The following is a 20,438-nucleotide window of genomic DNA, read 5'->3' on the forward strand; positions in this document are numbered from 1 at the left end:
TGTAGCTGGATCTTGTTTTTCTAACCCGTTCAGCACTCTATGTCTTTTGATTGGAGAACTTAATCCATTTAAATTTAAAGTAATTAATGGTGAGTAAGGACTTACTTATTGCCGTTTTGTTAATTATTTTCAGACCGTTTTGTAGTTACTTTGTATCTTTCCTCCTCTCTTGCTGCTTTCCTTTTTGGTTTGATGATTTTATTTTGTAGTGGTCATGCTTTGATTCCTTCATCTTTTGCATATCCACTATAGGTTTTTCTGTGGTTAGTGTGAGACTTACATAAATCATCTTATATTATAGCAGTCTATTTTAAGCTGATAACAACTTAATATTGGTTGCATATAAATACTTCTCATCTTACACCTCCTGGTGTCCACAAACCAGCCAGTTGGAGCTGTGGCTGGTTGTTGAGATCCCTGTGCCACCAACACAGGCTGATTTGCTCTGCCCTGTCCCTCAGTTCTGAGAGGGGTGGGACAGAAGTGGGCCTCCTGGGCAGCATCCTGTAAGGCCGGGGCAGAGGGTGCTCACTCGCTCTCACTTTCCTCCGTGGGAAAAACTGTGGGCTGAGGGCGTCTCTCTTGGCACTGAGCTGTGCCACCTTGGAGAGAGCTGATGCGGGTAAAGTGAAACTTCTCTGGAATGCATCTATTCTCGTTTTGTTGTTGTTGTTGTTGTTATTGTTGTTTGTTTTTTTGCGCCTTTGAGGTGCTAGAAACTCTCAGCTGGGCATTCCTGGGTTCCCATAAAGGAATCCTCATCTGTGGGTGGTTTGAGAGCTGGAATCTCCAATGGTACCATCTTACTGATGTCACTTCCATTTTTTAAGTTTACATCTTTGACCCACCTAAAACTTATTTTGGTTTAGGATATGAAATGAAGATTCAAGCTCATATTTTTTTTTTTTCTAGGCATTAACCACCTGTTTGAACTCCAGTTGTCAATAATCTATTTCCCCCAGACTAAGATTCCATTTCCCACCCCCATCTTTGTCTGGGCTCTTTATTCTTTTCACTACTCTGCCTAATCATGAGCCAGTACTTTTTAATTCCTATAGCTTTATAACATATTCTGGTATCCAGAGGCCCGTTTGACAACATTTATCTTTTTCAGAAAGCAGAATGGAAGAGAAAAATGAAGGAACTTCAGGGAGAGCATGCAGCTCAGAAGCAAGAGGTAACTCCGCTTCGGTGGTTTGGGGGAGCTGGGTTTCCTGAGACCTCCTCTTATCCTACAGCATCCCCATCCTCCACCACTACCCCCTTCAAACTGGTTGTCTGGTATTTTGGTGCTGAATGTGTTCCTGGCGGCTGACCCCAGTCAATCCATAGAAGGGGTCAGCTGCGCCGACAGTAGCCTCCCTGGCCAGGAGTAGGGGCCTCTGGGCCTTTTCTTCTGAGCCCAACATCTGCTTTACTGTGTGGTCCCCTAAGCAGGGGCCCCTTCAGGCCCTCCACGGAGAGCTGTGCTGGAAACCTCAGCTGCATTGCCTGGTCATTTCGCGTTTGGGCCCTTTGACACCCCACCCAGGAGAGAGCCTCAGCCATCGTTCGGGGGGGGGCCCAAATGGAGGGTCTCCGATACTGAGACCAGGGAACAGAGAGCAGCAGGCCTCAGGATGAGAAAACAGCTTCTCTGAAAATGCCCCTGAGGAGGAAGCAAGTTGAGGAGGAAGCTGATTAACAAGAGCCCCGGGTGCTGCTGGCAGAAAGCGCAGAAGATGAAAGTGCTCAGACCAGAGACCGGCGCGTGATAGATGCCCCCATTTCCAGTAATTCCCATCTGACGGTTTTATTTTATTCGAAACGTCTTAAAATAGGAAATACAGTTCAATTTATTCCAAAAGCAGAAGAAAGCTATTAAGGCACACTCAGTACAATGCACTGAAATATATTAGGGTTCACTTCTCCCCCATCTCCATCCACCCGCCCCCAACACCCACCCCATGGCTGACAACTTGTACTGCTCTCTTGTGTATTTTCCTAGAGTTTCTTTATGCAAATAGAAAACAGTCTCATTTTCTTTCTACTCTTACAACAGCATGGGACCATATTTTCTTCACCTTTTGTTTTTACCTAAAAACACCATTTGATGACTCTTGAATGGCCTCAGGTTATCTGACTGTCCTTCAGTGGGTGCTCACGCTGGACAGAGAGCCTTTTTGCCCTGATCTTAGGGGCCTGCATCCAATTCTTGCTTCCCCTCAAGCACAGCTTGAAAATGTCCCCAAACTGGAAAGTAGTCCATCTTGTTAGAAAGCCACCTGCCCAGGTCTGGAAACCCGCTACCCCACTTCAGGTAAAACCGCGGTCAGCGGTTTGCCTACAGGTGCAGGCCCTGCAGCTACTGGGCACTCAGGGGTCCCTGTGACATTTGACTGACCGAGTATCCTGTGCCCACCAGCTGCAGGAGCAGAACGAGAGGCTCCAGGCCTCCCTGTCTCAGGATCAGAGGAAAGCAGCTGCCCAGTCCCAGCGCCAGATCAGTGCTCTCCACGCCCAGCTCCAGGAACAAGCCAGGCTCATCGCCTCCCAGGAGGAGATGGTAGGTCTGTCCCTCTTCCCAGCTGGACCTCGGGGCCCCTGGACCTCTTCTCTGTGAGGATCTCCTTTGATTCTCTGGGACTCACTGGCAGTGGTCTCATTAGTGAGACTCTCTAAAGAGAGAAAAGAATGATGAGGATGCAGCCTGTCTCTTTCCAGGCTGAAGATGCCCCTGTTGTCCTGAGGGGCAGTGTTACTAGGTTCACACCAACACCAGACACTGTCTAAGGGCCGGCACCTGGTTGATACTTGTCTTATTACTTCATTTAAACATCACTACTGCCCTTCAAGGCAGACATTGTCTTCCCCCCATCTTCATGTGACAGATGATGGAACAGGCTGGAGGAGTCCACAGAGCACACCCTATAAGGGCCGGGGTGGGGGGAGGATTCAGCCCTGGCCAGGCAGTGCAATGCAAAGCTTGTGCTCTTTTCAGTGCGTTCTCAGACATAATTTCCTGGCCAATACACTTTTCCTAAATTAACTGCCTCTGATGAGGTTGTCAGACAAACTAGTATGATGAAAAGTCACCTACTCACGAAGCACCTCTCTCCTAGAACTGACCACTTCACCTACTGTTGATAACTCTCTACCTAGTCCAGGCTCAACTCCCCCTTCTGAGCTGCATGTCAGGGGAGAGGTGTCTCTGCCATCAGAGGAGGGGTCCCTCTGTGGCCCCAGGGCCTTGCCATGGTTCTGAAACCACCCTCTGCACAGATTTCCCAAGCAGAGCGCCTCCTGTCACGATCTAGTTCAGTCTCCTTGTTCCTGCGCCCCGGCTATTTGTGCTTTTCTGTTCTCCCAGCCATCCTTCACTCAGGTAGTATATCTGACCCTCTCCCCTGCTGCTTTTCTTTTTACTGTGCATCCCCCCACTTAGCTCTTCACTGCTCTGGCCACCTCAGGTCCAGTCTGGAGATTTCTTTCGTCTGTTACCCAGAACTCTTGTTGGCAAATATTTCACTAAGGAACCCATTGGCTATACATGGATTTAGAATAGGTTAATAGGGGTTTATTTGTATTGTAACATCAGAAGAGGTGACAGTTGATGGCCTTGGTTTAGCAGCAAAATTATGCCATTGGAAATCCAAGCTAAGTTTTTCTTTTTTGCCATCTTCAGTGGGTTGACTTTTGTTCTCATGCTTGACTCTCATAATTGCAAGATGGCTGTCATACCATCCCAACCATCACAACCATATGCAGTAGAAGAAGTTGATGAAAGGTCCCTTCCTAAGACTTTTGCTTATATTTTATTGGTCAAAGCTGTATGACATGGGCAACCATAGTTGCAAGGAAGGTTAGAAAGCAAATAATTAGTTTTACAGTCTCTAGAATAGAGGCGGGCAAAGGAGGAAGTAGTTGGAAGTCGACATTGGATGTGTCATTCATCAGTCGATAATAGAAAACAACCCAAGCTCAAGCAGAAGAGGGAATTTGTCGTAAGGGTAGACAGGACGTCTCAGAGAGTTCAAGGCTGGAGAGCAGCTGAGTCTGGGATTAACTGGAACCAGAGACATGAATGTGGTCAGGAGTTTTGCTTTGTTGTGTGTCTCTGTTCTTTTCTCTAGATCTGCTTCAATTTTTTTCCTTTTATTCTGAAGATCAGCTTTCACGTCCTATCTGTCCCATGTGACAAAACAAACAAGCAAACAAATAACAGAAAAACCAAAACCCATTGGCTGCCCGGCTCTTGACTTCACATGTTTCCAGTTCAGAGTTCTCCCCAACCTAGACAGTCGGCTACAGCTGTGGTGCGGGCTCAGATTGTAACAGGTGGCTGTCCCGTGTGCAACTGTGTGGAAGGAGGATGAAGAGGCACCTTCTGGAAAAGGGGGGCTGAGCAGTTTAGTGACTGCCCGGCTCATGCCTCCTTCTGCCCAGGGGACCCTCAGCTCAGATGCCCATATGGTGGGAGGGAGCCTGCCTCACCCTGGTTGTCCACCAAGTGTACCAGTAGTATTGCTGTGTTCCTGTCTCACTGCACTTGTGTGGGGCTCCTGCCCTTCAAGTCACAGTCCCTCTCTGAAGAGGGGGCATTCTTGCCTCCCCACGGTGGGAAAATGGAGCACGGCGCCATCCCGGCTGCTGCCGTTCAGGCTCGGTGCCATCCCCCCTCACGTAGGGACGGCAGGAGATGCGCTGGAGGGTTGGGGCAGCATACTCCGAGCTCCTTCTAGTTCCCCGGGCGGGGGGCACGGAAACACTGGCTGTCCCTTCTCTGTGGTGCTGGGCAGACCCACTGCGCAGAGCAGAGTTCCCTGCTGCCTGTGACCTGCTCTGTTCCACATTTTTGTAGATCCAGACCATGTCTCTCAGGAAGGAGGAGGGTAAGTTCTCACGGGGTATTTTCTAACAATCTTGGCCTCTTCTCTCTCCTGTTCCCCACCAGTCAATTTATGGAATGAGGGGGGCAGCGGTGAGAGCAGCTCATGGGTCATGGGGTGTCAGGCTTGCTGGCTGGGTGAGGGAGGGCAAGAAGATACCTGCTTCTGGGGCAGACAGGATGGATTCTTGCCTGGCCTGCTCCTCTCTGTGGGGCGGTGGAGACCCGGGGAAGGGTGAGGATCCTGTGGGCAGTGATTGATGGAGCGGGGTTCATGAAAAGCTTCTCTCTAATTCCTCATGCCTGTGGTTCGAGCCATCAACTTATATCTTGCTCCCAGTGTGTAGCAAGTTGACCCCAAATCTATGTGAATGTGGCCTGTTTGAGAGTATGTGCCGTCTTCCTCTGGGGTACCTTGGTGTGCTGCTGTGTGGTGTTTGTGTGTGTGAGTGTCTAATGGCTGCACGTGCCGGCATCTAAAGGGAGACGGTCACCCACAGGGGACTGCCCCTGTCTGGAGGACCTTGGCCAGCCCCTTAGGAAACCTGGCCCTTCCGACTCCATCCCACTTCCTCTGTCCTATCTCTTTAGCCACCCTTCTGCCTTTTCTTGCAAACCCCCACGTCTCTCTCCATCCCCTGCCTCAGGGTCAGACGTTTCTTTCCCAGCATTGCAAGCAGGTCAGAGAAGCCCCATCCCTGGGGCCCCGAATGTCCCGAGGGCTGGGGCTGGGATGTGTGCCATGCGCTTCGCCAAGCACTTTAGTTTCATTGTCTCATTACATCGTCCCCACTATTTAATGTGAGCCGGGCATTACCATCCTCATTTTTTTAGACGAGGAGACCGGGGCTTGGCCGGGTTCCGAGACCCCCCCACCCCGTGTTGTGCGCGGCCAGCAATTGGCAAGCTGGGCCGTGAACTCCGGTCTTTCTGGCTCCCGCTGTCTGCACTTGTGACCACGGCTCCATCCTGCCTCTCCTGGTGCAGAAACGACTGGAAGGCTTGCTCTTTCTGGCTGGCACTCACGTGGTGTCCAGTGCTTTCCTCCAAGTCAGGGATGGGGTCCAGGGCATTGGGGCCACTAACTGTTGGGCTCTCCTCAGGGACCTGCAAGGGCCCAAAGGCTGTGGACATAGAAGAGGACTCTTCCGAGGAAGGTGAGGACTGACTCTTTCCCCGGTGACACAGATTTGTCCTCCTCATCGTTTAGCTTGTTTCACCCTCACTGTCTGGCCACCGGAAGCTGGGAGGAAGGGAAGCAGGGACACGAAACGAATATTTCTCAAGCACCTTTTGTGTTCCGGCGGGGGGGGGGGGGGGGGGGTGTTGCACGCAGGCACTAACATGTGATCTGATGGGTCACTGGTGGGGAAACCCAGAGAGGGTCAGTGACTTGCCCGGAGTCACAGAACCAGCAGGCAGGCAGAGGCAGGATTTGGAGCGGCGTCTGATGCATAGCCTGACCCTGTGCCTGTCCCACCGCCTCTCCCCTGGTACTGTCCAGAGCGGCGGGTGAGGACTCCCTGTGCGGGCTTGAAGCGGCCTGCGCGGTTTTATCCTGCATGGCGAGTGTGCGGCACAGAGCGCTTAGGCCCGACTGCCGCTCGGGGGTCTGCCTCGGCTCCCTCTTCACAGCACTGGGCACCTGTTTTTATTCGGTCCATTCAGTGGTGAGTCTGATATGCAGAGAGAGCTCAACCAGATAAATTCAAGGGGATGCAAAGGAGAAGTGAAAAAAAAAATAGCAGTGTTCCCTAACTGCGGGGAGCTCCTGGGGGAGCTGGGGAGAAGGAGCTCCCAGGAAAGATCAGGGAGTGCTCACAGCTGACCCGCTGACCAAGCCCTGCCCTCTGGAGCCAGGTTACGATATGACAATTCCAAAGTGACCCAACAGATGCACCCATGAAAGGGTTTTATTGTGTCACCAAAGAGTTCACGATGGGGTATGGTATTTTGTTTTTTAATGTAACATTTTTTCTTTACTTCTGAGATAGTAATCTATGCTCTTGGGAAAAAAGCAAAAAAGCAAGCAAACAAGTGAGCAAGCAAGCAAAAGGGTGTGTGTACAGTGAGAAGTAGGTCTCCCTCCTGCTGGGCTATCCAGTTTCCACCCAGAGATTGCACTGCTATGGTTTCTCATATATCTTTCCAAAGATATTTGGTGCAGATATAAGCACATGTGTTTATGCATTCCCCCCCCTCCTTTCCCCAAATGGGATCATACTATACATACTGCTCTGTATGTGGTTATTTATTTTCGTAACAACTTATTTGGGAAATCATTTTATATCCCTTTACATAGAATTGTTTCATTATTTTTTCAGGGCTTTACAGTATTCTATTGGATGGATGAACTAAAATTTATTTAACTAGTCCTCTACTACTCCCCCACCCCCACCCTGGGCATTTAATCTTGGAATTTAGCAGTAAAAATAAGAGTTGCATGTACCTTTTTTAGGGGAAGGTATCTGCTGAGTAACACAACCCGTTACTGGACCTGTTGAGGTCCATAGAGGGGATGAACCGAATTCTCCAACAGGGGCTGCTGAGTCCTAGAGAGGAGGAGGCTGAGGAGGAGGCTGAGGAGGGTGCTTCGGCTGACCCCTACCCGTCCCGTCTTGTCACACCCAGTGGAGGTCTCCCACACTGGTCACACGGTGCTCGGCCTCTTCATGTGCTTGCCTGCCTCTTCTAGTCCCAGATCAGCACGAGCAGTATCACTTGGGAACTTGTTAGAAAGGAAAGTTTTCGAATTCTTAGCCGTATCCCATGTAAACAGACTCAGAAATTTTGGGGCGGGGTCCAGCAACCTATGTTTTCACGCACTGTCCAGGGCATCCCGATTCTTGCTCAAGTTGGACACCCATTGTCAGACCAGTGGCTGTCTGCAGCTGACTGCACATTAAGAATCACCCAGGTCGCTTGTAACACTCCAAGGACCACACCAGCCCCCCACAGCCTAAATCAGAACGTATAGGCGGGGGTTCCAGGCATCAGTAGTATTTAAAGCTCCTGGTGATTCCATGTGTGGCCAAGGTTGGGGCTCATGCCCCAGTGTAGATGTGATGGAGGAGAATCAACCTGGTGGGGGGCGGCTTGTTAAAACACAGATTGCTGGGCTCCACATCCATAATGTTTGACTCAGTAGGGTTGGAGTGGGATCTGAAAATCTGCATTTCTAGTCAGTTACCAGATGGTGCTGATGCTGAGGCTCACACTTTGAGGCTCACACATTGCTCTCGAACAATTGGTTCTCAGGCTTGGGTGTTTGTTAGAAGATCTGGGGAGTTTTAAAAATAAATAGTGAGGCCTGGGGCCCACTCTCAGAGATTCTGATGTAATTAGTTTGGGATGGGGCCCAGGAGATTCAAATATGCTGCCACAGTTCACATGACCACTCCTGAATGTGAGCTCCTTGAGGGTCTTCTTCTGTGTCCCCAGCACCCCAGTACTGGCGTGTTCATTCTCCATATTACTTGTCAGAAAATGTCTATTGAGTGAATCAAAGGGCTGGTCCAGCTCTGAGGGCAGTGTGCCCATCCTCCCTCCCACCCTCCACCCCACACTGGACCTGAAAAGCACTTCTGGGAAGAGTTCCTTGACTCACCTTGGAAGGCCCCTTTGCAGCAATGACCACAGTTTATTGTGATTGCTTATTTTGTTCTCCTCTGGGTCCGTATTTCTTGGTATGGTCTGTGGCTCACCTCCACCATAATCATTTAGGTAAGTTAAAGTACAGATTCCAGGGCCCTTCCCCAGGCCTATGGAATCAGACTCTCTGGAGGGTGGGGCCAGGGAATGTGCGGTTTTTAACTCATGTGGTTCTGATGTATACTACGTTGAAGGGTGAATCCCTGATCTCTATAGACAGTAAACTTGAGGGAAGTTTATGGTGTCTATCCCACCAGCATTGGAGCCCTTGGATGAGAGCAGAACGTGGTATGGCAGTAGGTGAGGGCATCAGGTGGGGCCAGGATTACATGGGGCCGGCAGCAGGCAGGGCCTGGAATCTGCTGTTTACAGTAGCCGACATATGGAAACAGCCTAATTGTTCATTGATGGATGAATGGGTAATGAAGTTGAGGTAGATATATCATTCAGCCATAAAAAGAGGGAAAGCCTGCCATTTGTGACAACATGGATGGGCCTTCAGGGCGTTATGTGAAATGAAATAAGTCCGACAGAGAAAGACAAATACTGTATCATCTCCCTTATATGTAGAATCTAAACAAACCAAAAACCAAACTCGTAGAAAAAAGATCATAATTTGTGGTTACCAGAGGAGAGTGGTAGGGGTAGGGGACAGGAGGAAGGAGGTCGAAAGGTACCAGCTTCCAGTGAGAGGAGAAATGAGTGCTGGGGATGTCATGGACATGACGACCGGTGCTAACCCTGCTGGAGGGTGCACAGCAAAGCTGTGAAGAGAGGAGATCCCAAGAGTTTCCATCACAAGGAAAAATGGCTTCATTTTTTCTTTTGTATCGATATGAGAGGGGGGACGTTAACTAAACTCACTGTGATAATAATCTCACAATAAAGGCAAGCCATTACGCTGTACATTAAACTTATACGCTGCTGTATGTCAACTACGTCGCAGTAAAACTGGGTGGGGGTACGAATGGAGCTCGGGAACAGGCTACTGCCTGGACTCAAGAGCAAGTCAAAAGCCCGAAAGTCCCGAGCTAACCTGCGCAGCACTGAGCCCAGATCTTGGAGGCCCCGGACTGGCAGGGGAGGAGGATCCTGCAGGCAGGTCGGTGGTCTGAAGCAGTGTGGTAGCCAGCAGCAGAAACACCCCAGCATCGGGGACGGACTCCCAGGTGGGGCCCGTGGCCCTGGGCTCGCCGGCCAGAAACCAGGGTCACGGGCCAGTGAGGGCCAGGCAGGTGCAGTGGGGCTTAGGGAATGGAGGTTTTGGGCGCCCAGGCTGACCTTGGTGGATTGTCGTGTGCTGCAGATCTGGAGGACTCCCGAGATGGACAGCAGAAGGTGCTGGCTGCTCTGAGGCAAAACCCCACCCTGCTGAAGCAGTTCAGGCCAATCCTGGAGGACACCCTGGAAGAGAAACTGGAAAGCATGGGGATAAAGAGAGTAAGTGCCAGGGCCACTCTTGCAAGGGCTGCGGCCTACCATTTAGGTGCACGGCGTTCTTCACCTGACAAATGCTTGATGGCTCTTAACGGTGTAGGCTTATTCATCTTACTTGTTCCAGTTGCGGTGTCTTTCATACCCGGGAACATAAGCCCACATGGCTTCTCCTCACCCCATGGCAGCAGTGTGGTCTCTCTTCTCCATTTCTAATGGTTTCTTGGGGTGTCACCCTATGTCCTGACCTCGCTATGCTCTCCATTCATTGGCTGCTTTCTTCTGTGTCCATTTCTTTCTTTCTTTTTAAAAAAATTTTATTTATTTATTTATTTGAGAGATGGCGAGAGCAGGAACACAAGCAGGAGGAAAGGGCAGAGGGAGAGGGAGAAGCACGCTTCCCACGGAGCAGGGAGCCTGACGTGGGGCTCGATCCCAGGACCCCAGGATCATGACCTGAGCTGAAGGCAGACGCTTAACCGACTGAGCCACCCAGGTGCCCCTTCTGTGTCCAATTCTGACAGAGAATTTAATTGGCTCAGTCTGCCCTCTGGAAGGGTCCCCTGGGTGAATGTCCATCATCAGTGGCCCACGTGGCCATGCCACTCAGCGAGTGGCTGTGGGTGAAGCAGGCACTGAAAGCTACATCTGGTACAAATAGTAGTTGAATGCCGTTGTTCCCCCATGCCCGTGTTCAACCAGAGCGTGCGTTTTTTCATTAAAGGCACCCATGAAATATATTATTAAATCAAAACGCTAATCTTTGGCCATTTTCAACTACTGTTCCATCTAACTATGGCCCTGTGATCAGACTTGATTAAAACATTTCTTTCTAACCTTGAATGAATCCTCACGGGCTCTGGGTGGATACCAAAAGCCCAAGCAACTTCTAGTAGGTCCTCGGCAGGTTACCCAGCTTTTGTTTCTTGCAGTTGATTTTTCAAACGTTGTTAGCAACGTGTGTAGCATAATGATAGTGCACGAGGTACAAAAAGGAGGAAGCCGTGGTCTCCATCCTCAGATGCAGGCAGTGGTGGAAAGGCAGTCCCCTCTGAGCCCTGTAAGCTGGGGTGTCGATGGAGTCATGCGCAGCCCCTTTGCGTGTTTTGACGAGGCTCCCAGACCCTAAACCACCACACTTTCTGCAGCGTGTGCAGCCGCTGCCCACACTGCTCTGACACTCACCGCATCCTCTCCCAGAGAGCACCCGGCGCTGGTCACAGTGACTCCCAGGCCAGCAGCAGGTACGGCAGGCTTAGGGGAAGGAGGAGGGGGGCTTCTGCCTCCAAAGAGGAACTTCTGTTTTTTTTTTTTTTAGGATGCAAAGGGAATCCCCTTTCAAACCCTCAGACACCTTGAGTCCCTCCTGAGAGCCCAGCGGGAGCAGAAGGCACGGAGGTTTTCTGAATTTCTGAGTCTAAGGGAAAAGCTTGTCAAGGAAGCCACCAGCAGAGTGAAGGAGAGACAGAGAAACAGGGTCCCGGCGTCCCAGCCAGACACCAAGGCTCCAGGTGAGCTGGTGAGAGGGCTTGCTTGGGGGCCGTGACTGGGAGGATCCAGCTGGTTTGCACACGAGGAGGGTGTACTGCTTGCCCCCAGCAGGGCATTACTTTCAAGGGCGAGTTGATAGCATCCTCACAGATGACTGAGTCTAAAAGTCCTCTCTTGGGGGAACCAGAATCTAGGCGTGGGCCCCAGAGTCACCCAGGGAAGTTGGAGGAGAGCCAGAGTTAGGGTCTGTGATCAGCCTTGAGTTTGCTGCCCCACTTAGAAGCTTAGCTCTGCACTGCTTTACTTGCTTTGACCACAAATTGGACTTTGCTCCAACAGAGAGTAGCCCACTCTGTTTCTGGCTCTGAAGTGGGGCATGTCAGTGCTGGGACAAGGCCCAAGGCCTAAGAGCATTGGGGCTGCAGGTGGAGGCAAATATGAATCAAATGAAAACTCTGCTCAGGAGCTGCGGGAGGGCGTGAGAAGCTGGGCGAGTTCTGCCTGCTGACACATCCTCAGAGCGAGGACCGTGGTTCCTTGGGCCAGGTCACAGCCCCTGCTTTGCCCCTGGGGGTTGTGACAAGGACAGGCCTAGTGGTTCTTGGGGAGGATTCAAGCATGTGGGTGAGGACCATCCAGGCTCTGTCCTCAAGGAACTGAGAAAACAAGGGAACTTGTGTTCCTAGGTTTGAGAGCCCCCCATTTCTGGAGGATTCCCATATCCACTGGGCTACTGAAATTAGGGGCTCTGGGGAAGGCTTCAGGGGGTCTGAAGCTGTTCGTGCGGAACGATGTTGTAGCTCCTTTCCCTCATATGTGGCCAGAGGGATATCGATTCTCTTATCTCCTCGTGTCCAGGCAGACCCAACCTGAACTCTTCATGCTGAGGAATTTTCCAGAGTGTGGACCACATTCTCTGGCGGTATGAGAGATGATTTTAGTTGGTATAGGAAACAGTAATTTTAAAATCTGCTGAGGCTCATCTGTGCGAAGGCTTGCCACCTCAGCTGGGAAGCCAGCCCGGACTAGGAGGTGTGATGGGACCAAGCACAGGGGCGGGGTGAAGGGGGGGCTGTGGACTCAGAGGAGAGGGGACAGGGAGGCAGGGAAGAGAAACAAAAGCATCTTCTGAGGACAGGCTTCCAAAAGAGGAAAGGTACCTTGCTCCTCCAGGTGCCCCCTCCCGTCTAGCCCTTGTTCCTGTGGTCAGAAAGCCGGGAGTGAGAACCACCCCCTTGCCTAGCTCCCCTTCCCCGGTCCTGGGGCTCTGCCTTCCCCAGGGCATGTCTCGGAGGTGTGAGATGAGCACTGTTTTCACAGCATTTTGTAGACCTCTCTTTCCAGCTCTACGCCCACATGCTCGTTTTCTGGGTCCCATGAGTGCTGTGTGAATGCCCACCTCTGATCTCTGCCTCGATGGTGCCTCTTTTTGTTTTGGGGCAAAGCTGTGGGATGAAGCAAGGCCGTGAGTGGCAAGAGCCCTAGATTTGGGGGGGCCGATGACCTGGGTTTGCACTTACCACTTCCTTCCATGGAATTGGGGGCCCTGTTTGAGTCCCTGGATCTCCCGCAGCCTCTGTAAAGCAGGGAGAACGACACTGTCCTAAGGGCTCGGGGTTCGGTGAGTGCTGTAGGTAGAGGGCTTAGCTTGTTGTCTGTGTGCAGTAACTAGCTGCTGTTGTTACTCTCCCTCAGCCAGTTTGTCTGCCTTCCCCTTCCCTTCAGTCTGCCCTTCCTAGAAGATCCTCTTCTGTATAAAAGCATTCTCTGAGAGCAGTGTATTTCAGACATTTTCTATCTTGAACTACAGTAAGAAACACAGTCCACACATGTGAGAGTTTCATGGAACAGTACTTACTCTGATCCCCTGCAATGCACTTCTCTTCTCTTTCCATAAAAATATTGTTGATCCTGGACCCACCCCCTCACCCCCGCAATGGGGCTTGATGCAATCGGAAGAGGGAGGCGCTGGGTCTGCTGGCCTGCCTTTAGCACTCCTGCCATGGAGGGTTCAGGACAGTGGTGGATGAGGATGGCCCATGTGGTCCTGTGGCGACCTCTGGTGGCAGGAGGGCCTTCCTGCAAGGTTGCCGGCACTCCTGCAGCTGCAGCCTGGGGGGTAGAGAGGGTAGGTGCTCTTGGTGTGATCAGCCCCTAAAACTGCACCGGGAGAGTGAAGCTGCAGACAAGCTGGGCCCCTCTTCAGACCTGCCGACTCCCATGGGACTCCGGGGACGATGACATGACCCTGGAACCCCAGCGGCTCTCCTGGTCTCCGATAGAACTGTGGGGGGTCCCGACCCCGGGTCTGGCCAGCAGCAGGACACCTGGGGTGGCGGCAAGGACTATACTGGCTGTGGCTATTACCGTATAGAGTGACAGAGTGGCTTGTCCATTTCTAGTGTGCCGGGACCTCTCTCTACGTCTTCTTCAGGCTCGAGGGCCCAGATGGTCATGCCCTGGAACTTATTCCTATCTGTGTTTCTAGTCAAAACCCAGCAGAACCCACTGGTCATCAAAGAGGCCCAGCCAAAGGCCAGGACCCTGCATGTGGCGTTGCCATCCAAGCTGGCAGAGCCACCCACGACGACTCTTCAGAGCCGCGGCAGCCATGGCCCTGGCCTGGCTCATGTGCCCACCCCTGCTCCACGTCCCAGAGCACATGGACCCTCTGGCACCCCTGCTGCCCCAGGGCCTGGGCTGAGGTGAGCCTCGGACTCTGCACTCCCACTGGGTCTGAGGCAGTGGCTCCCAGCCTCAGGCAGCCCTCGTCCGGGCCTCCTGCAGGCTTCTGCGGACAAGTGAGGGCCCGGGGCAGAAGTCAACAGACAGAAGCCAACCTCAGGTGGGGTCCCTCCCAAGCCCTCACAAAGAGACCAGGGTCCTTTGCTCCCAGCCAGGACAAACCTACCCTTTCCTTCCCCGTTTCTTCCTTAAGCCCTAGTTGCTGCACCGGAAGGGTTCGGTCCCCATCTTCTAACAGAGTTGCTGGTACGGCTGCCATGCTCCAGGATGACTCCTGGCTGTCACCTGGGCCCAGGGAAGGAGCAGGGCTGGCTTGGGGGCAAACCAAACACACTTGCAGGTGGGGAAGTTTGGCTTTTAAAGTGTTTCTGGTCCATAGAGGCCTCATTTCTTGCCCTCCGTGACAGTACACCCCCGTTCAGTTCTGAAGAGGACTCGGAGGAGGGACATTCAGTGCAGCGGACATCTCTCCAGCCCCCAAAAGGTCCTTCCAGGATGGGGCCCCGGCCAGAGGATGACTGGGACTGGTCTGACACCGAGAGCTCAGAGGGGAGTGCCCGGCCCCCTGACAAAGGCTCAGGTGGGCTGGCTTCCTCAGGTGAGTGATCTGGGACCACTGGGGCAGCCCTTCTCCAGCCCAGATTTCTCTAGTTCTGGAAATACCCTGTGATTTTCTTTGGGTTTTCTGATTTGGCAACTCATTGTGACTCGGAGAGAATGACCCTCCCTCCCATCGGATATTTTCCTGGGATCGCAGAGATATCAGAAGGAAGAATCTGAGGGAGGTTTATTTTGCCCCTTGTTTTGTCACATCAAACTGCTTAACTCTTGGAGGTTGGAGGAGCTCACTCGCTCGTTCTAAGCCTGCCAGTCCATCAGAATCCACCAGAACCAGGTACTGATAGCCGCCAGGTGGGGCGATAGGGTGGAAAGGAGTTGGAAGCAGGAGTCAGGGGTCCTCTGATACAGTTTGGGCTCTGTCACTTGCTACCTGCTTGTGCTTGAGTGAGGGGTTTCGGTTCCTTCGCTGTAAAATGAGGTATCCGGACAAGACAATGAGGGGTGAGGAACATGGTGCCTGGTACATAGTGGCCCTTAGCAAACAATTCTTTTTTTCTTAAGATTTTATTTATTTACTTATTTATTTGAGAGAGCGCACCCATGTGAACAGGGGGAGGGGCAGAGGGAGAGAGAATCTCCGTGCTGAGCACGGAGCCTGACTCAGGGCTTGATCTCATGATCCTGAGATCACAAGCTGAGCCTAAATCAAGAGTTGGACGCTTAACTGACTGAGCCACCCAGGCGCCCCTTAACAAACAATTCTTGAATGAATCAATGAACCAAGGGCTGTTGTAACCCCAGACATCTGCTCAGGCCCTCAGACATTTGAATCCTAAGAGGCGGTGGTTAGCTCCCTGCTTCCTGGCCGTTGCTGAGGCCTGGACATCCATCGTGGTTTAACATGTCACCAGGAGTCTGTTGACAGTCTATGTCCCTGCTTAGCCCCCTTCCTGCATGGAGTTTGCAGAAAGCCTGTCTGGCCCTCGGTCCCTCTGTGATAATTTATATTTATGATATTTCTTCTCAGTGAAGATGTTGAAGGAGGCCGTGTTTGCATGTTAGTCTTGCTTTTCATATACCAACTGAGCAGAGGTTCTGCCTCTGCCTCCCATTAAGGGGGAAGAACAGCTTCCTAAGCCTCTGTCTGTAGCCATGTCGTTAAGTGAAGTTATATTTTTAGGATGGTCAGAGGCTCTTTTCACCAGTACACATTGGCCCGGTCCTTCTCTCTGTCCTTGCTCCTCTTCTTTGCGGCTGCCCTTCCTTCTTCCTCCTGACCCTTCTCCACACTCCCTCTACCCACACCAGAGCCTGGTCATGACCTACAAGGATGAGGCATTCATCCTCTGGAATTTTTCCTCTGGTTGCCTTCCAGGAACACTGGTGCAGTCACTGGTCAAAAACCTTGAGAAGCAGCTAGAGACTCCAGTGAAGAAGCCTGCTGGAGGGGTCAGTCTGTTCTTAATGCCCAGCGCTGGGCCGCAGAGGGCTGCCGTGCCAGGAAGGAAGCCTCAGGTAGGGTGTAGGACTCTTGGAGGTTGCTCCGCCATTTCCAGCGGAGCCAACTCCAGGTGTTGGGGCCCTGAGGTGGGGTCTAGTGAGTGTCAGCCTTGGCCTTAGTGGGATACTGTGGGTGACCTCACTGTCTCTTCTGCCCCTGCACAGGGGGACGGATGGCCACTTCTTGTTTGTATCCTCGTTGATGTTAAAAAGCCTTTCGGTTCATTATACAAGCAGCTGCTCAGTAGGTCGTTTTCTCCTGGTCACTCATGCTCCCATTTCCCGCCTCTGACGGAGCCTGGACCTGGTTCTGTGCCTGGCTGCTTGCAGTAGCTACTCTCTTCTGGCTCTGCTTCAGCCCACCATGGGCCCCGTCCCCTTCCTTCACTCCGCTCCAGACCCCAACTCCAGGCTGTGTGCACCTGAGGGTGGGGTGTTGGAGTGGCATCCCACAGCACATCAGACTAGGCGACAGCATATAATGGGAATATTTAGATACCTTTGTTCTAAATATTCAGGGCATTCCTCATCGCTAAGAATGTCTTGGTGGCCTTGCCTCTCTGAGGCCCTAGCTGCCATCAGACTTAGAGCTCAGAGACTCAGCCTCGGCGACCATTACCAGTAGGACCCTCTCCTCACTGCCTCCGGCCAGGGCACAACTCCCGCGTGCCCGTTACTTGCTTAGGCAGAAACGTTCGGAGCTCTCGTTACTTCACATTCGTGTCTCACCTTTCTCAGTTGAAAAGGCGCCTCCTGGGATGACCAGGAATAGTGGGCACTTTTTGGTTCTTACGGGAACATACTCTTATTACATAATGTGTTCGGTTTCTTATGCAGCCTGTGTGTGTTTGTGAGTAGTGAGTCCAAATGATTAAAAAAGTGTTTGTCCCTTCTCCTATATTGGGAAAGCGTGCCAGTATCCCAGAAGCAGGTTGAGGCACTGCTTGGAGCCTGCTGCCCTGGGCCCTGGGGTGGTTCTGGCTGCTCGGCCTTGCACTCTGGGAGAAAATGTATAGGATGTTCCTATCAAAGCCCAGATGGCCCTCAGTGCCAGGAGGGCACAGAGCTCTGGAGTGGGGACTGTGGTGCAGGGCTTGCCTGGGCCCTTGGCTCTGGGCTCTCCCGTTGGCTGTAGCCCAGCCACTTTCCAGGCTGAGAGTCCCTGGTGCTCTGGAGCTCCTCTGCCACTCCTCGAGTCAGGGTGTTTACCAGGCCCCGGAGAAGCTGTCTGGAGGGGGCGGGAGGTGCTCGTTAGCCCGGGCTGCATTCAGCTCAGGAATGCAGAAAAGTCAACGCTCTGGCCTTTGACTCCAGTTCCTAATGGCTGACTCCAGCTCCATCAGTGTGGGGAAATAAAAAATCTGGACAAAGTTTAAATTACAAGAGCAACCTGATTTGCCGTAAGCCTTTTCAAAGAGCTTGCCTTGGTTTGGCCTTTGGGATTTCAGGAGCATTTAAAATCACTCTGACCCTGGGTCTCTGAATCAGGTCTTCAAAGACAGGGAAACGGGAAAAAACAGGAGAAGGAGTGTGTCCCTCCTGCTTCCAAACCTGCATTTCGCCCCCATGTCTGTCCTGCATTTTCATCCTCCCTTGTCAGAATGTATCTTCTTCTCCCCCTTCCCTCCCTGCAGCTTTCTGATGATGAGAGTGACTTGGAGATCTCTTCCTTGGAGGATCTCCCCCAGGACCTGGGCCAGAGAGAAAAACCGAAGCCTCTGTCTCGCTCAAAGCCGCCGGAGAAGTTTGGCACCAGTCCGTGGAGCCCTGGCCGATCCAGGGTCACTGGTTGGTGATCCTGCCCCAGAGCCTGGCTGAGGCCAGCTCAGGGCTCCCCGAACAGATGAGGCTGCTGGGCCTCTTGTCTTGGCCAGTAACTAAGAGATCTTCTCCTTTGGAGAGAAGCAGAGCAGAAGGTGGATATAATTTCTTCTGCCTGTGAGGGGTCCTGCTCCAGAGTACCAGGGGTGCCTGGCTGGGTGCTCCTGGGTCCCATGGCTTGAGAAAGGGTTATAATGAGCAGTTTCCTTTTCCACCTCCATGTTCACTCCAGCCTGAAGGAGCCCCTTGATCTTTATTCACTGGCATTTTGTAAATCTGTAGGAACAGTGTGTAGACGAGTCTTTACCTTGCATGGTGTCTTTTTGGGGACACATGCCTCAGTCAGCCATTCAGTGATTCTCCAAAGTCATTTACTGAGTGCTTGCTCTGCGCCAGGTCCTCCTCTCCTTGCCGAATCGGGGTGCTGGCAGAGGTGACAGGGGCAGAAGTACAGGGTAGTAATCTAGTGACAGAGATTAGGGTGCTATGGGAGCATAGCATGGGCCACCCCGTGCAGTCCGGGGTGATCCTGAGAGTCTCAGAGCTGATGTCTGGTTGTGCTTGCTCAGGGGCAGGAGGGAGGGAGAGCCACCTAGCTGGGGCCTCGTGCTCAAAGGCCCACAAATTTAATTTTTGATATCATCTCCAAAATTAGGTTATATATGCAACCACTGTATTTTTTTTCATGTGAAAAGCTTAATTTATTATATGTGAATATTTAAATACAGCACAATGGTTATAGCTTGTGTGTATTCATTATTTTTGGAGCGTCAGCAGGGGCACAGTGGGGTGAAGCGAGTGCACCTCTGTTGTGTCAGGTGAGGTCCACTGGGATGCAGTTGCCAAGATGGAGTTAGGAGTGCCAGAGGTTTGTTGGGCTGAAGGCGGAGGAAGCAGGATCGGCAGGGAGAGCCCTCAGAGAGCGGTGCAGGTCCCACCACTGGGAGCGGAGAGGGAGCCCCCAGATTGCCTGGCAGGGCTGATATCTCTGTCAGCCCAGTGGGGGCTGTGGAGCGCAGAGTCCCCCTGTTGGGGAGAAAGGGCTGGGCTCTAGTGCCCCCACCCTGTCAGCCTACTTTATTCCTCAGAGTCGAACAGCAGTTTCTTGCCTGAAAGGAGGCCCAGCCTTGGGCCTCCAAGCTTCACACACAGAGGAACCCAGGTCCATCTGCCCGTTTGTTGTGCAGCAAAGACAATGACTGAGACTTCGAGGATGCAGCAAGGACAGGGCTTAACAGGGAGACAGGAGGGCAAGCCTCAAAGCCCTCTTCGCAGGAGGAGAGTCAGGGAAATGGAAAGGCAAACTGAAAGAGGGCAGGTAAGAAGTTGCCGCTGTACTTACTAGTCTGCTGCTGCAATGGGTCCCCTCTGGTCACAGGTTTCAGGAATAGTGTGATAAATGCATGTCCCCAACACCCACCCTCAGCCGTTAGGAACTCAGCTCACCCCCCATCTTGCTCCATCTCTCTCCCCACACCTGGGGTCTCTTGCCCTCCCCAGCCCTCCGTCCAGGCTTCTTTTGACCTCTGGGTCCTGACACCTTGCCAGGCCCAGAAGTTCTGGTGGGATTGGAACCAAGGGAAGCAAGGGAGGAAAGGCACTGCAGAGGGCAAAGCGTATCTGGGGGTGGGGCGAGGGGGGAGGCTTGGGGGACCGTGGTACCAGGCTGTTCAGTGAGGCCAGAGCACAGCTTATGAAGGGCATGATGTGGGACTTGGGGCTGGTGCAGCCCTGGCCGGCTGGGGGGTAAATTCCCTTTGTGTTTCTCACACCTTTGAACAGCTGAGGACCTGTGTAGCGATGATCCCGGTGAGTGTGTGAGGAGGGGAAGGGGCAGTGAGTGGGAAGTGTGGTGGGTTCATTCCCCTCCCAGGATTCTCCCAACAAAGTCTTGGTTTCCTATTTGCTGGGTTTGGGCAAGGGAGATATAAAAGACTGTGGCACCACATTCGGGTCTCCGCCCCACCACATCCGGGTCTCCTGCATCCCTGAGCACATGTTGGGTGCCAGTCCCCCCACGTCGCACGTGCACTGTGGGGTCTCTGCTTTTTGGCCCCAGGGTTGTCTCTGATGTTGTGGGAGGCTGCGCAGTCTATTTGCAGGTACAGCCCCGAGGTGCGGGGGAGCTGACCCTACCATGGCAGCCCGCAACCCAGGTGGGAGGGGAGTTGTTGAGCAATTGCTCCAGCCTGCCTGTGCATTGGTGGGACAGTTCTGAGGTTTATCCCACAGTTTCTCAGAGAGTCCCCAGTGGGAGTGAATCCCAGTTGCTTGAAGCAGTTACTCCCTATTAGTGCGCCTCTTATTGGTTTTTCTCCCCGCTGTTTCATTTTTTTCACTCTCACTTCCGCTTCTTGGGAGCAACTCT

At 52.4% G+C, this 20,438-nt stretch overlaps 1 protein-coding gene across 1 annotated transcript in view; it reads left to right on the forward strand.

Annotated features, from left to right (window-relative positions):
- Window positions 1-18,788, forward strand: part of DZIP1L (DAZ interacting zinc finger protein 1 like) — a 39,764-nt gene extending 20,976 nt beyond the window's left edge. Inside the window, exons 7-16 of the mRNA XM_021678756.1 lie at window positions 1,115-1,177; window positions 2,405-2,545; window positions 4,841-4,871; window positions 5,971-6,024; window positions 9,825-9,958; window positions 11,271-11,463; window positions 13,932-14,148; window positions 14,596-14,786; window positions 16,125-16,264; window positions 17,884-18,788. Coding sequence (XP_021534431.1) covers window positions 1,115-1,177; window positions 2,405-2,545; window positions 4,841-4,871; window positions 5,971-6,024; window positions 9,825-9,958; window positions 11,271-11,463; window positions 13,932-14,148; window positions 14,596-14,786; window positions 16,125-16,264; window positions 17,884-18,045 — 1,326 coding nt within the window. The 3' untranslated portion in view covers window positions 18,046-18,788. The remainder of the gene's footprint in view (window positions 1-1,114; window positions 1,178-2,404; window positions 2,546-4,840; window positions 4,872-5,970; window positions 6,025-9,824; window positions 9,959-11,270; window positions 11,464-13,931; window positions 14,149-14,595; window positions 14,787-16,124; window positions 16,265-17,883) is intronic.
- Window positions 18,789-20,438: the final 1,650 nt, after the last annotated feature.

Source organism: Neomonachus schauinslandi, chromosome 1 (assembly GCF_002201575.2).
Source record: "Neomonachus schauinslandi chromosome 1, ASM220157v2, whole genome shotgun sequence".
Classification (NCBI taxonomy): Eukaryota; Metazoa; Chordata; class Mammalia; order Carnivora; family Phocidae; genus Neomonachus; species Neomonachus schauinslandi.